Source organism: Lupinus angustifolius, chromosome LG02, assembly GCF_001865875.1.
Source record: "Lupinus angustifolius cultivar Tanjil chromosome LG02, LupAngTanjil_v1.0, whole genome shotgun sequence".
NCBI classification, from domain to species: domain Eukaryota; kingdom Viridiplantae; phylum Streptophyta; class Magnoliopsida; order Fabales; family Fabaceae; genus Lupinus; species Lupinus angustifolius.
The window spans coordinates 6,081,028-6,098,154 of record NC_032010.1 but is presented as its reverse complement, the minus strand read 5'-3'; the positions used below and the strand labels follow the sequence as shown (position 1 = coordinate 6,098,154).

Here is a 17,127-nt window from a genome sequence, read left to right as displayed (position 1 = left end):
GTAGGCAATGGTATTCCAAATTATCTTCCACTTTATTTTCTCTTGGCTATACTCAATCTCAACATGATCATTCTCTTTTTGTTAAATCTGTTAATTTCAAATTTACTTTACTTCTCATTTATGTTGATGACTTGATCCTAGCTGGTACAGATCACACTGAAATCAACTCTGTCAAGACTCACCTTCATGCCTTGTTCAAAATCAAAGATTTAGGGCCTCTCAAATATTTTCTGGGACTCGAAATTTCCAGATCTGCTAAAGGCATCACCCTTTCACAAAGAAAGTATGCTCTGGACCTGCTACATGACACAGGTTTTCTTTCATCTAAGCCTCTTCCTACCCCAATGGTTAGAACTACCAAACTTCATCAACAAGATGGTTCTCCCTTCCCTGATCCTGCTCTATACAGGAGACTTGTAGGAAGACTCCTTTACCTCACCAACACCAGACCCGACTTAAGCTTTGCAGTCCAACAATTAAGCCAATTCATGGCTTCACCAACCTTCACTCATTACAGAGCTCTAACTAGAGTTCTTCGATACTTAAAATCTGCTCCTGGTCAAGGTCTGTTCTATCCTTCTTCCTCTTCTCTACAATATAAAGCCTTCTCAGATTCAGATTGGGGGGCGTGCATGGACACCAGGAAATCTATTTCTGGCTATTGTGTTTTTCTTGGCAATGCTCTTATATCATGGAAATCTAAAAAGCAACAAATAGTAGCTCGATCCTCCTCTGAAGCAGAATATAGAGCATTGGCTGCTACCTCATGTGAGATACAATGGTTAACTCATCTTATTCAATATATTCCTATTTCCTTAACCACCCCTTCTCTTCTTTACTGTGACAACTCCTCTGCTTGCCATATTGCCCTCTGCTTGCCATATTGCTTCCAACAATGTTTTTCATGAGAGAACCAAGCACATTGAGATTGATTGCCATGTTGTGAGAGAGAGATTACAAAACAAACTCTTTCATCTTCTACCTATTCAATCCTCTGAACAATATGCTGACATTTTCACCAAACCTTTAGATCCTCAACCATTTCATTACTTACTTTCCAAGCTGGGTATCATTGACATTTATTCTTCAGCTTGAAGGGGGCTATTGTGATATTATTCCCTCTTTAGCCTGGTTTTGTAATATTTCCTAAAATAGTTTTCTGTTTTGTTTGTTATTAGGTTAGTTTCCTCTTTTAGCTTCTTTTCTGTTTTTACAGTTAAGTTAGTTACCTTCCCTTTGTATAAATTCAGCCTTGGTTCAAGGTTTTAATAATGAGAAATAGAGATGTATTCTTCTAAATTGTAATAGGCATGTTGGGAAGTAAGTCCCACATCGCCTACCTCATTATCTCGGGAATGGTTTAAATACCTGTTGGGCTACTCCTCTCATTGCCAATTGGTTTTGAGATGGAACCTTAACATGGTATCAGAGCCAGAGCCCAACTTCTTTCTGGTTATTATGGGCCAAAAGATGCCCTTTAGTTATGGGTCAAAGATAACCCTTCGCCTGGTCCGGCAGACTTATGTGGAGGGAGCATGTTGGGAAGTAAGTCCCACATCGCCTACCTCATTATCTCGGGAATGGTTTAAATACCTGTTGGGCTACTCCTCTCATTGCCAATTGGTTTTGAGATGGAACCTTAACACGTCCATTTTTTTATGAATTACTTATTATAAATACATCATACTACGACAAACAGCAATCATTGCATATGAATGGGAATGAGGAAATATGATGTAATATGAGATTTAGCCAACTCTATATTGTAATGGAATGTGTTTCATGCAACAGATTTCGTGAAGCGGTTTCATAGTTCAATGAACAATTTGGTTTATGAAAAGTAGTGCATGAAATACGTTTCTTCACAATATATACAGAGTGAAAATAGTAAGATTTTTAAATTTATGTGGTATGGTGTAATATGGAATTTCATAAATAAAATTTTGAATGAGGAAATATGACTGTAAAAGGAAGAAGATGGAGGGAGTTTGAGCGAATGGAAAGGTGGTTGTGGAGATAAAATGAAAGGAAAAACTTTTGTATGCTTTCATCTTTTTCTCCATGAAATTAAACGTTTGTAAGAAGCTTAAAGAATGAGAGATTCTATATCTTATATTATATTATATTACATTTGACGTTACTACTTTGAGAAAAAATGTATATAAAGTGTAAAAAATTTATATATGTATTGATCATTTAAATTTAATCATAATTGACTTTTAAAAAATGTTAATAAATAGTAAAAAATGTATTAATTGTGTATAAGTCTTTACACCGACATAAATATTACATTGAATATTCCTTTTGATAACAACCTTTGGTTCTAGCATTGTATTATAATGAAGAATATTTAAAAAATAAAGGAATGGTTTATAATTATATTTAGTAATATTGTTTTTTTATATTTAGCATTAAAATGATTATCAAATTTATTAATCATAATATTATTTTATTAGTAGTCAAAAGTAACTTAAAAACAGAGAAGTTCTAGAAGATGAAAACCGATAAAAGATAAATACAATCACAAGTTATTATAAAAAAATCTAAAAAGTTTTAGTGTAAAATGTTTAGTGTTAACACATTTTACACATTATTATCTTTTTTAAAGTTAGGGTTTAAAAGGTATATTGTTTCTTATCTTGGTTTGAATTGAGTTTATGATGATCAAAACATAAATATAATTGTTATTTAAAATTGGATCTTTAGAATATCAAATCTGATTCAATCCGATCTACACAAAATTTGTTTGAATTGAATCAGTTCATTCAGCTTTATTGTTTTTGTTTGTTGTATTGACTCATGGACAAGTAAATTATGAAAATAACACAAAGTGAAGTTTTAATTAGTGGAATAGCTTGAAAAATTAATGGAATAATATTGTGAGTGACTCATCTTTTCTCACACTGTGATCGATGGATTTGTTAAGCTCCGTCATCTTTTAATTTGTTTATGCAAATTTATAGGGTAAGAGATCATGAATATGAGATTTAACAAAAAAGTTTAAAATATGGACATTATCAGTGAAAAGTTTTTTACATCGTCAAGACATCATTTACCATTAACTTGTACTACGTTTGAAAATAATTGATAATTAACATATAAATGATAAATAATTTGCTAATTGTGTAAAAACAATTATACTATCAATATATATTGGAACATACTCAAAATACTAATGACTTGCCAATCAAGCCACATGAACATGTGCCCAATGCTCACATCAAAACAACCAAAGGCTCATCCCATGCTCCAGCACAAGCCACTGATTCAAGCAGCTCGGTCAGAATCCTATGCGCCATAGCGCATCAGGTTGAGGCCCCTGATCGAGACAGCATGGGCATGGTGCATCAGGACAGGGCACTTGACCGAGTTAGCACGGCGCATCAGGACACGGCACTTGACCGAGACAACATGGCGCATCAAGACAAGCCACTTGACCGAGACAACATAGGCATGGCGCATCAGGACAGGGCACTTGACCGAGTCAACACGGCGCATCAGGACACGGCACTTGACCGAGACAGCATGGCGCATCAGGACAAGCCACTTGACCGAGACAACATAGGCATGGCGCATCAGGACAGGGCACTTGACCGAGTCAGCACGACGCATCAGGACAAGGCACTTGACCGAGATAGCATGGCGCATCAGGACAAGACACTTGACCGAGACAGCTCAGGCCAAGGCCGAGACAGCTCAGGCCAAGGCCACACCCTGACTGGCCTTGGCGCATCAAGCGTACCAGATTCCAACCAAGGCCTGATTGGCGCACCAGATTCCAACCAAGGCCTGACTGGCCTTGGCGCACCAGACTCCAACCAAGGCCCTAAGGCCTGCTCGGTCAAATTTCTATGCACATGGGCAATTAGTTGGCACGTGTAATTTATGTGGGCACATCTTATACATTCTAGAAGGTGGCTCACCCTAAGTTAGTTAAGATGGTTTGTTGGTTAGTTAGTTCGGTTAAACCTCCCCTTTATCAGGTTGCTTCAGTTGCAAGCAAGTGGTTTTTCCTCTATATAAGGAAACATATGGTTATGTAAGGAAGTAAGAAAAATAATACAAAATTATGAGGCATATTGTGCTTAACTTTCGCAATAATATATACATATTAAATCCTTAAATAAATATCAAATTAGGTCCATAAAAGTGCTATCTAAATTGCAAAACTTGATTTAACTTCCTTGACTAAAAACTATGACATGCGTTGTCCCATCTTATTCTGGAGTGACATAATCTTTATTTGGCTTAACCAGTAAGCTAGCTAACATGATAAGCCACAAACATCAATAGTAATCAAATATCATAAGCACTAGGACATATATTTTAATATATCCTCTTTTTTAGGGAGATAGGTAATGATGTATTCGATAACAAAATCTATTTTTTATGATTCAATTTCTTTTTAGAATTACTTATAATATATGAAATATAGTGGGATAAACAATTATGAGATGATCATAGAAAATACCCACAAGCTATATGGATACTAATACTACCATGCCCATTCTAGATTAATTTTATGGATTGTAAAAAAATCTACTGCATTACCTAAGTTTAAAAATACCACATTCTACGATATTAGCTTGTTTCTATTTTGTTTTATAGTTGATTTTTTATCAATATGTTAATACTTATGTTAGGTGAGACAACAAATTCTATACAACCACTTAAAGAAAATGTATGAATTTGATCCAAACTTTCTATTGAAAAGAATTTATACATAATTCAGTTCTCGAAAACTATTCCATGAAAAACTTTGATTCTCAATACAAAGTTGGCTAGAGCCCTAAGAGTTGCATTTTCTTTCAGGTGATTTATAAAATTTATTGTCTCTTATAAAATAGATATTGATGTAGTGATGAAAATCACTTTTCAAAAGAGAAAAGGATAAATATTGTGATATTTTTAGACTTATATGATATAGTGTAGAAAATTTGTACAACCAACAAAATTCATCTAAAATGGACATGGTAATGAAGTTGTTTTTACCCAACTACTAATACCCATATTGGTAGAAGGTATTTTTTTAATGATCATTGGACTCTTGCTTGTCCAAGTATAGTGCATATATAATAAGTATTTAGTGAAAATTGGAATTCTACCCTAAAACCTAGATTTGGTTAACAAATACATCAATAGCAATCTCCTTCCAAAAGCAGGTAATCTAGGGTTTAATAAATGAAATTAAGAATGAGAAAATATGATTGCAAGAGGAAGAAGATGGATGGAGTTTGAGAGAATGGAAAGGTTGTTGTAAAGAGAAAAATGAGAGGAAAAACTTTTGTATACTTCGATTTTCTCCCTAAAATTAAACTTCCGTAAGAAGCTTAAAGAATCAGAGATCATATATATTACTATATCATATTAGCCTTGACATTATAACTTTTGTAATAGTGTTTGGTTCTAGCATTGTAAAATAATATAGAATATTTAAAAATTATGTAATACAATACATTTTTTTTACAATCCACAAAATTAATCTAGAATGGGCATGGTAGTATTAGTATCTATATAGCTTGTGGGTATTTTCTACAATCATCTCATAATTGCTTATCCCATTATATTTTATATATAATTAGTAATTCTGGGAAAAAAATCAACTTGTACCATAAAAAATAGATTTGGTTATTAAATATATCAATACCTATCTCTCTTGAATATAGGATATATTAGAATATATGTCCTGGTGCTTATGATATTTGATTACTATTTGTGGCTTAACATGTTAGCTAGCTTATTGGTCAAGCCAAATAAAGATTATGTCACTCCATAATAAGATAGGACAATGCATGTGATATTTTTTAATCAAGGAAGTTAAACCAAGAACCACCTTTCCATTGGCTCAAACTCCCTCCATCTTCTTCCTTTTACACTCATATTTCCTCATTCAAAATTTCATTTATGAAATTCCAAACTACACGATTCCACATAAATTTAAAAATCTTTCCATTTTCACTCTGTATTGTGAAGAAATGTATTTCATGCACTACTTTTCATGAACTGAATTGTTCATTGAATTATGAAATCGCTTCACGAAATCTGTTGAATGAAACATATTCCATTACAATATAGAGTTGGCTAAATCTCATATTACACCATATTTCCTCATTCACATTCATATGATTGTTGCTTGTCCTAGTATGATGTATTTATAATAAGTAATTCATAAAAATTGGACTTGTACCGTAAAACATAGATCTGGTTAACAAATATTATCATCTATCTATCTATATATATATATATATATATATATATTGTTAACCAAAACTAATTTTTAAGGTTGAAGTCCATTTTTTAAGAAATACTTATTATATATGCACTATAGTGGCACAAACAAAAATCCAATGATCATTAAAAATACTATCTAGATATATGGGTACTACGTTGGTAAAAATCCCATTAAAAATCTCACAATATTCCTTCACTTTTCTTATGTTTTCAAATTGATTTTTATCAACATATTAATATTTACATTAGGTGGACAACAAATTCTATACAACCACCGAAAAGAAAATGCACCTCTTAAAACTTTAGCCAACTTTGCAATGAGAAGTAATACATTTCATACGGCGATTTTCATAAAGAAAATTATCCCTTGAGTTATTTGTGGAATCAGTTCACAAAAATTGTTCATTGCAAGACATATTATTTCAATGTAGGCTGGTTAAAGTCCCGAGAGAGCTGCATTTTCTTTCCGATGATTATATAGAATTTGTTGTTTCATCGGACAAAATGTACTGATAAAAATCAATTAAAAAACAAAAGATAATTGAATGAATATCGTATAATGTTGTATTTTTTAAATTTATGTAATATGGTTTAGAAACTTTTTACCACCAATAAATTTAATATAGAATGGGCATGGTAGTCTAGTTGTTTACCCAGCTAGTACCCATATAGCAATGAGGTATTTTCGATGGTCATCTCATTCTTGCTTGTCCCACTATAGTGCATATATAATGGGAATGGTAACTAATTATACTTATTGTAATGTATATTTCCTATATCTAGTATTAAAATAATCATTAAATTTAGTAATCATTAATTTTCTTTTACTATTAGTAAAAATTAACAGAAAAACTAAATATTTCTATATAAAAACTCATAAAAAATAAATATTTAATAGAAGAAATGAATATTTAAAAGGTAAAATTAAGATATATTAAAAATTAATATAAATAAAAATCTTCAAAGTTCTTGGGTGAAACTTTTAGTGATAAAACATTTTACACATTATTATCTAATTTTAAAAGTTAGGGGTTAAAAGGTATCTTCTTAATTAGCTTGGTTTGGATTGAGTTTATGGTAAAACTTTTATATGATCCCAACATAAAAAATAATGGTGATTTAAATTGGATCAGTTTGATTACAATATCAAATCTGATTCAATCTAAACTAAACAAAATTTCTTTGAACTGAATCACTTCATTTGGATTTATACCTTTTTATTATATTGACTCATGAACAAATGAATTATGAAAATAATGCAAAGCGAATATTTAATTAATGCAATAGCATATAATAATTAATTATATAATATTGTGTTTGACACATCTTTCTAACATTGTGTGATCGGTGAACTTGTTAACCCTCAACATCTTGTACTTAGTTTATGCAAATTTATAGAGTTCTATAGGGAAAGAAACCAAGGAATAAGAAACAAAAACTTTTTACCACCTTTTCCACAATCAGTCAATAACAAATCCAAAGGTTAAAACTAATTCCATTGCTTCAACCTTCATATCCCACTTAGTACCACCAAGTGGACCAAAGGAATAAGAGGTGAAGACATATAATAAAGCTTTAACCCATGGAGATGCAGTCAAATATATGTGGAAAAGGTGGTAAAAAGCATAGAAATATAAGTTCTGTGAACAAAAATTTTAGGCTGAGAACATCAAAATCCTAAGAAACAGCTATCAAAAACAAAAACAAAACAATGCTAATAGGAGTTGAAAAGATTGATATGGTCAAACAAAACTATCAAAACAAATCATGTTATATACGATGAAATAACACTTTTGTTATTAAAAACAAAAATGAAAAATAAGAACTCTCCTCTCCGCTGAAAATGATACTTGTTCCTAAGGCAATGGGCATGTGGTGGTGGCACTCTTCTAGAGGTGGTAGTGTAGTGGATGGCACTAAGAAAATAAGATAGATGGCAACCTAAGAGAGAAGGATAGTTAAAATGACTCAAATGAGTGATGTATATAATAGATGATGTGTGTGATTATATGAGGTAGGCACTTCCCTAAATAATAGAGAGGAGCGAGGATAAATCTCTCTTATGCCCCAAGTTAAGAAATTGCCTAGAACCTTCCTACTTCTATTCAGTTTTCTTATAAAAGTAAAAAACAGACTAAAAACAAATTTTCTTATATTTTTCAATGATAAAAAATATCTTATTTATTTTTAAATAAATGTTAGTAAGAAAAAAAGTTTTGCTTTAATTTTTTCTATCATGTTTATTTTTCAAGTAAAAGAAAAATAATATAAAATATGATTGTTTTACTAAATAATAGAAGGAGTAAAATAAAAGTTGAGATAATATTAAAAACATAAATATTTTTTGATACATGTGGAAACATAATTAAATAAGTAAATATCATTTTTTATCGACTACTTTTGGAAATTCAAACAAACTGAACTAAATTAGAAAGAAATTAAAAAATATATTATATAGAAAATATTAGAGACTTAATTATACCTATCTCCTAACTTCCAACCTACTAACTAACTAATTTATTTTACACATATTTTAATCATGAAAATTATGCATACACGGGTTCAAATTAATTAATAATCTAATACAATATTAACTCAAAATATCAAAATATTCAACAATAATAAAATAAGATTTCTATTAAAATAAATATTTCTAAGTAATAAGAATTGACAACCTAAAACTAAATTAAAGAGAAAAAATGTATCTACTAACAGTATAAAAGGAATGATGAATGATATAGTGATAATATATAAATTTTTATACTAAAAATACATGAATTTTATACTCTTAAATCAAAGCTTTCAAAAACTAGGTTTTACGAACAAAAATATGAACCTTTTAAACCAAAATCATAACATGAAAAAAAACTGGATTTGCAATAAAAACTATATTTAATAATTTCTTAAAACTTAATTTAGAAAATATCAAAAATAGTGTGAGGCTTAAATGTTGAAAACATGAGTTTGTACAATTTCTGAATATCATATGTGCTTATAACCTATGAAACAATTTCGCAATAGCTTAACTTTTAGCCTTGCAAGACCTAGAGTTCGTGTCGCAATATGCAAAAGGTTAAGCGTGTTGATTAAGCATTATAAAATACTTATCTATAATAATGTGAAACACCCACATTTTCCCAAGAATATTTGTAAAAATGTTAGTAATAGGATTATATTTATTTTACTTAAAGTAACAACAGGTAAAACATCATTTGAATTCTTCCAATATCTGATGTCTATCAACTTAGTCACTCAAATATTTTTGCCACTATATATATGTTAAACAATATTCCTTTAATAATATGTATAGCCCTATTTTATTAGTAATTAAATATTGAGTGAATGCATAGCCCTATTTTATTAGTAATTAAATATTGAGTGAATGTTTTACATTTTAATACTTCTTTGACTTAAATTGATATATTTTAAAAAGTAATTTCATAACTAATAATTATAACATATATTTTAATTTTGGTGATCCATTTAATTTTTTGTTATGAGTGATTGACTCGAAAATGTTCATGACTTGTAAAATTTAGAATATATTCTAAAGTAAATTATAATTTTGGTGACCCATGTAATTCTATTAGGATCTTTATTAGTGAAAGTTTAAAAATTGAGATACCTAAGAAAGAAAATGATATTGAATGATGTGTTTTATTTCATAGATTATAAATGTTTAAATACATATGAAGAGTGTTGGAACACAAAATGGAAAAGCAAAGTAAAGAAATGTTGTTGTGTGTTTGAAGAAGAAGAAGATCGAGGAAGAAGAAGATGATAGTGAGTATGTATGAAGATAAAAGAGAAAGAATGTGAATCTAAGAGAGAGTATGTGGGAGAAGAACTATCAATCTCATTGAGTTTATGGCAAGATAATACAATGCTATTTAGAGTAACCTAACTACTAACCAACTAAGTGATTTTTGAAATATTTCTACTATTAACATCCCCCATAATTCGAAAATCTAAGAAACCAACCATGAAACTCAATCAATTTCAGGTTCTTGAACTCTTATTTTTTCCTCAATTATTTGAACCTCTGTATCTTAAGTGGTTTGGTAATAATGTCAGCTAGTTGAAGCTCACTTTTGCAGTGAATGAGCTTTAATTTCTCCTCTGCAACTTGTTGTCTAAGGTAGTGATACCTTGTCTCGATGTGCTTGCTTCTGCCATATGAAATCGAGTTCTTTGCCAAATCAATTGCTGACTTGTTTTCTATCAGCAATTCAATTCTCTCCTCATTGTCGATGCCAAGTTCCAGCAACAGAGCAGCTAGCCACATTACTTGGCAAGCAGTAGCACAAGCTACCATGTACTCAGCTTCACAAGTTGACAATGCTACAACCTTTTGCTTTTGAGAACACCATGAAACTGGAGCACCAACAATCATAAACACATAACCCATAGTGCTTTTTTTGTCTATTAAGTCCCTACACCAATCTGAGTTAGAGTAGGCCATGAGTTTTGAGCTAATCTTATCACATTGATGAGGGAAATTGATGCCAAAAGCAAGTGTTCCTTTCAAGTATCTTAGGATCCTCTTTGCTACCATCATGTGAGAATGTTTGGGATCACACATGAACCTACTAATTGCTCTCATACTATAGGAGATTTATGGTCTTGTATGACAGATGTATCTTAAGCTACCAACCATTTGTCTGAACAATGATGCATTCACAACATCTTCATGTTCACCCTTGTCAAGTTTTAAGTTCATTTCAGCAGGGGATTGTGAGGAATTGCAGTTTAGCATGTTGAATTTTGTGAGGATCTCAAGTAGGTACTTCTTTTGGTGCATGAGTAGTCCTCTCTTGGTGTGCTGAAATTCCAAACCAAGGAAGTATGTTAATATGCTCAAGTCAGTCATTTCAAACTCATCCTTAAGGCTCCTTTTTACTTCTTCAATTCCCTACTGGCTACTTCATGTGATCAATAGATCATCAACGTACAAATATGTGACCAATGCATCACAATTTTGGTTTAATGATTTGATGTATACACCATATTCAACCTCACACTTCTGAAATCCATAGGCAGACAATAATTTATCAATTTTTTTGTTCCATGCCCTTGGGGCTTGCCTCAAACCATAGAGTGCTTTCTTTAGCTTGAGTACTTTGTTCTCATTTCCTTTGCTAATGAAACCTGGTGGTTGAGATACATATACTAATTCTTCCAAAGGGCCATTCAGGAAGGCAGATTTGACATCCAATTGCCATAGACTCCATCTGTTCCAGCTAGCTATTGGAAGAATGAGCCTTATTGTTTCCAATCTTGCTACTGGTACAAACACCTCAGAGAAATCTATTCCTTCCTTTCGCATAAACCCTTTGGCAACTAGCCTTGCTTTATGTTTAGCTATGGTGCCATCTGGTTTTAGTTTTACCTTGAAAATCCATTTGACTGTTATTGGTTTCTTCTTAGCTGGTAATTCTGCCAATTCCCAAGTATCATTCTTCTCTATGGACTTAATTTCTTCAAGCATAGCTGCCCTCCAAGTGTTGTTGTTTACTGCTTCTTCATAACTAATTGGTTCTGTGTCAGCATACAATGCCATGTGTTGAATAACTTCACCTTCCTGACTCAATGAATTATCACAACTTAGCACACAATCTGATAGCTAAGAAGGAGGATTCCTTGTCCTTGTTGATCTTATGCTTGCTTGTTGAATGCAGACATGTGTTTCTCTTCTTTCTTCTAATGTCTCGGGGTCATCATTCTCCCACTCAATGTGCAGTTTAGCCAAAGAATTAGAGGTTTTGTTTAACTCTTTGACTGAACTTGCTTCATCAAAGTATACATCCCTGTTAAACACAACATGTTTGGATTCAAGGCTGTATAACTTGTAGGACCCTGTGTTGTTGTAGCCAAGGAAGATCACTGCTTCACCTTTATCATCCAATTTCGCCCTCTTTTGGTCTAGTATGTGTCTATAGCAGATTGAACCAAAAATTCTTATGTGTCTCACTAATGGTTTGATTCCTGACCATGCTTCCTCAGGAACCTTGCCTTCAAGCCTCTTAGTTGGACATTTGTTGAGTATGTAAGCTCTTGTTGAGGCTGCCTCACCCTAGAATTTATTGGAGAGTTCCTTGCTTCTTAGCATGCTCCTAACCATATTCATTATGGTTTTGTTTCTTCTTTCTGCAATTCCATTGTGTTGAGGTGTGTAGGGGGCAGTTACCTCATGCACAATCCCCTGTTCTCTAAAGAAATTGCCAAATTCTCCTGAGTTGAATTCATCTCCACCATATGTCCATAGTATTTTTAGGCAATTTCCTGATTGCTTTTCTGCTTGAGCTTTGATCACTTTTAATATTGAGAAGGTTTCACTTTTGTTCTTCATAAAAAAAAAACCAAATTCTTCTGCTTAGCTCATCTACAAAGTTGATGAAGTACTTGGTTCCTCCTAGTGATGGTGTGTCAAGGGGTCCACACACATCAAAGTACACCACATGCAAAAGTTCATTGGCCCTGGATGGTGTGTACTTGCTGAATGAGGACCTTGGTTGCTTGCTTATTAAGCAACTGTCATATATCTTCTTAGGAAGTTGGATTGGAGTGAGCCCTGCAACCATATTTTGTGAATTCAACATACTTAAATCTCTGAAATTCAAGTTTCCATACCTCATATGCCATAACCATGAGCCTTCTCCTAATGATAATGCAGATAAACATTGAGATTCTGTGGTTGCTAAGCTTATCTGGAATGTTTTGTTTGGAGCCATTGATGCTCTCGTTACCAACTTCTTCTTTTGATCATAGACTTCTAGTGATCCATCAAGTAGACCCATTGAGAAACCCTTTTCAAGTAGTTTTTCCATGCTAATCAGGTTGCTCTTCGTGTTTGGCACATAGAGCACATCTGTGATCATAACATGTTTCCCATCCTTTCTATTTATCAACACATCACCAGTGCCTTCAGCTTGGATCATCCTATTGTCAGCAAATCAAACATTTCTTTTCCTCCTCTCATCAAAATTCACTAACCATTCTCTATGTCCTATTATGTGGCTTGAGCACCCAGAGTCTATATACCAAACATCACTATTTTTGCTCACTTGATTTGTAATCAGCATGAGCAGTAAGGGTTGTTCCTCACTATCAGCTGCTATTTCTTCTTTGGCCATATGTGCTTCAATGTGTGACTTTTCTCCATCATAGTGTGAGCCAATGGAAGTCTTACATTCATTTGAGAAGTGGCTTGTTCTATTGCAATTGAAGCACCTTACTTTCTTTCTATCAACTGATCTTCCGCCTCTTCTTTATTGATTAAGACTCCCTCTTATTTCTGATTCTTTTATATCATGAGCAACTTTGTCTTGATTCTTCTGTTGGAAATTCTTCTGATTTCCACTTCTATCTGTGAAGTGAGCTTGCAATGCTTGATCAATTGGTCTCTCATTGGACCTTTCAATGAGTCTTTGCTCATGTGGTTCCAGGGATCCTTGAAGATCTTGAACCTTCATCTCTTCAATTTTATTGGATTCCTCAATTGCCACAACAATTTGATCAAATCTTGGGGTTAGAGTTCTTAGGATCTTCTCAATTATGGATTGATCACTGATTTTCTCACCACATACCTTCATAACATTAGTGTGTGTGATGACTTTATTGAAGAATTGTGTCACTCTCTCATTGGATTCCATCTGCATTAGTTCATATTGGCGCCTGATTGTTTGTAACCTTACTTTCTTAAATTGTTCTGCTCCGTGATTGCAAGCTTCATGGATCAACCAGGCTTCTTTTGAATATTATACATCAGAAATATTTTCAAAGTGTGCTTAATCCATACATTGATGCAGTAGGAACATTGCCTTACAATCCTTCTTCTTATTCTCTTTGTGAAGTTTCCTTTGTTCTTCTGTTCCTCCTTCAACAAAGGGTTGGAATCCGTTCTCAACTATTTCATCCACTTCTTGGTACCCCATCAAAGCCTTCATTTGTACTCTCCATTTGTTCCAATTCTTTTCATCGAGAATTGGTAAGTTTGCTAGGAAGTTGCCACTGTTTTGCCCCATATTGATTCAAGATTCTTTGTATTCTTGTATCTCCAACCTAGCTCTTGATACCAGATTTGTTGGAACACAAAATTGAAAACAAAGTAAAGAAATGTTGTTGTGTGTTTGAAGAAGAAGAAGATTGAGGAAGAAGAAGATGATAGTGAGTATGTGTGAAGATAAAAGAGAAAGAATATGAATCTAAGAGAGAGTATGTGGGAGAAGAACTATCGATCTCATTGAGTTTATGGCAAGATGATACAATGCTATTTATAGTAACCTAACTACTAACCAACTAACTGATTTTTGAAATATTTCTACTCTTAAGAAAGAGATGATAGAATAATGATCCTTGAATCATGCTAATAGTTACAATTGTGATTCTAAATGATGCTAATGATATTTATAATAAATGTTGTATAATAATAGAAAGTAAATATATAGCATGTGATCTATGCTAAGATTAAGGATCACCATATCATTACAATAGAGTCATGATCCCCTACAAAATAATATCATTAATTGTAGCATATTCACTTTCTCTAACTTCCCTCTCAAATTGGAGGTGACACAATCATTCCAACCTTTTCTCTCAGCATGTTGAATCTTGTGTGACAAAGAGGTTTAGTTAAGCAATTTGGAATTTGGTGAGTTGTAGGATCATAGGCTACAATGACTTCATTCTGTAGGACTTGATCACATATGTAATGCACATCTATCTCAATATGTTTAGAATGAGCATGCATAACTAAATTGGATGTAAATGACTTAGAACTTAAGTTGTCACACCATAGCATTGATTTTCAGAGCATTGGTAACTTCAGTTATGTTAGTAGTGATCTAACCCAAGCTACTTCTGCTGCAATATCAGCCAAGACCATGTATTTTGATTTTGTGATTGATCGTGACAATACGTTTTTTTTTCTTGAGGGTTTATGTATAGGCTTAGATCTATTGTGTCTTGGAGATTTCTCAATATTATTTTTATCCCTTGCCAGCGATCCCTAGTAGGAGAACTCATGCATTGGCTGATTTTGTTGATAACAAAGGTAATGTTAGGTCGTGTTAGTTAGATATTGCAATGTACATATGGCTTGTATCTACAAAGTAGGATAGGACATTAATTCCCCATCAGTAGTAAATCTCTTATGTACTTTGTTTGATTTACATACATTTCACTATCATTTATGTGAACCTCAATGCCCAGAAAGTAGTGTGTATATCCAAGGTCTTTCAGTGAAAAAGCAACATTAAGTTGATTGATGAATGTCTCTAAGAACTTGTTGTTGCTACCTATTACTTTTATGTCATCAACATAAATAAGGAGAAATGTGATATGATTTGTACCTCTAAAAGTAAAAAGGGATGAATCACTTTTGGTGTTTTGAAATCCTCATTTCAGTAGTGAGTACTTTAGGCTATCAAACCAAGTTCTTGGTTCATGCCTCAGACAATATTTGGCTTTGGACAATCTGCATATGTGATTTGGTTTGGTGGAGTTTATGCACCCATCAGGTTGATACTAAACATTGTTTCCTTGAGACTTCCTTTTATGATTGCATTATTTATGTTCAGTTGCCTGACTTCCCAATTGAGATATACAACAATGGCTAAGATGATTCTTACTAAGCTAAATTTGATCACATGGCTGAATGTTTCATCAACGTTTATTCCTATTGTTTGTTGAAACCTTCTTGCAACCAATCTTGCTTTCCTCCTTTCAATTGAGCCATCTACTTTGTATTTAGTTTTGAAGATCCATTTTGAGTTTATGATGTTTTCTTGGCCTTCAAATGGATCCAATGTCCAAGTTTGATTAGTCATCATGGCCTTAAATTCTATATTGATGGCTTCTTTCCATTTTGGTTTGATTAGTGCATCTTTGACATTTCCTGGTTCTTTGTCATTTGCTTGTGCATCTGTCAATCCTATGTGGGGTTGCTTAGTCTTGTAAATCTCAACTTTGCTGCTTGTGCGCCTCCAATGAGTGTTGGTGTTGTCTTGATGACTTTGTTGGTTATTCTCAAGTGTAGTTTGACTGCTTCTCTCCACTAGTTCGGCTGAGGTTGAATCACCTGCTTCATTTTCTCTTGATGCGTTGTTATCATCATTAGCAAAGGACTCACATAAAGTTGGTTGGCGTTCACTTGTATCATTATTTGCTAAATTGTTAGTTGGATTCTCTTCCTGATGGTTGGCCACATTGTTGTTTGGTTTAGTTGTGTTGCTTACAATGGTACCTGCAGGACAAGTAGGGAGCACAATAGATGTATTTTCAGCCAGTCTCTTTAATGGATTTCTTGTGTCATCATGGAAGGGAAACTGATTCTTATTGAAGATCATATGTCTTGAGACAAAAAATTCTCCCATGAAAGTTGATGCACTTGTATCCTTTGTATGAATTATTGTACCCTAGGAATACACACCTAGTTGTATGGAATTGAAGCTTGTGTTAATTGTATGGTTTTAGACGAGGGTAGCAAGCACAACCAAATGGTTTCAAGTCCTCATAGTTGGGTTCTTTCTCGGAAATTAAGAAGTATGTGCTTTTATTTGGAATTATTGATGACGACAATCTATTGACTATGTAGATGACAGTTGAGAAAGCTTCCCACCAATATTGTAAGGGCATTTTAGTATGGGCTAATAGTGTTAGTCTTAATTCAACAATATGCCTATGCTTTCTTTCAACCCTACCATTTTGTTGAGAGGTGTAGGGACAAAACATTCTACATTCTTGATTTTGTGGCAATCTTTTGAACAACTTTATATTTACCACCTCCATCATATTGAATGATTTTTATTTTCTTGTTAAACTGGTTTTCAACCATAGCTTTTAATTGGGTGAATGCATATATATTATTTGATTTTTTAAGGGAAAATCTATGTGAAT

General features: G+C 33.0%; 1 protein-coding gene across 1 annotated transcript; it reads right to left on the bottom strand.

Moving 5' to 3' along the window:
• On the bottom strand, window positions 13,500–14,255 carry LOC109326358. The gene is made up of 2 exons (XM_019559050.1): window positions 14,057–14,255; window positions 13,500–13,975 (listed from the first exon to the last, which is right to left on the bottom strand). The coding sequence occupies exons 1-2, from the start codon at window positions 14,253–14,255 to the stop codon at window positions 13,500–13,502; spliced, it is 675 nt and encodes a 224-aa protein (XP_019414595.1).

What these genes read in the sequence shown, in the direction of transcription:
- LOC109326358 (XM_019559050.1), bottom strand. Translation starts at nt 14,255, where the DNA reads ATGGGGCAAAACAGTGGCAACTTCCTAGCAAACTTACCAATTCTCGAT. An exon ending in AGAGAATAAGAAGAAGGATT is followed by an intron (nt 13,976 to 14,056) that starts GTAAGGCAATGT and finishes ATTCAAAAGAAG; the next exon opens with CCTGGTTGATCCATGAAGCT.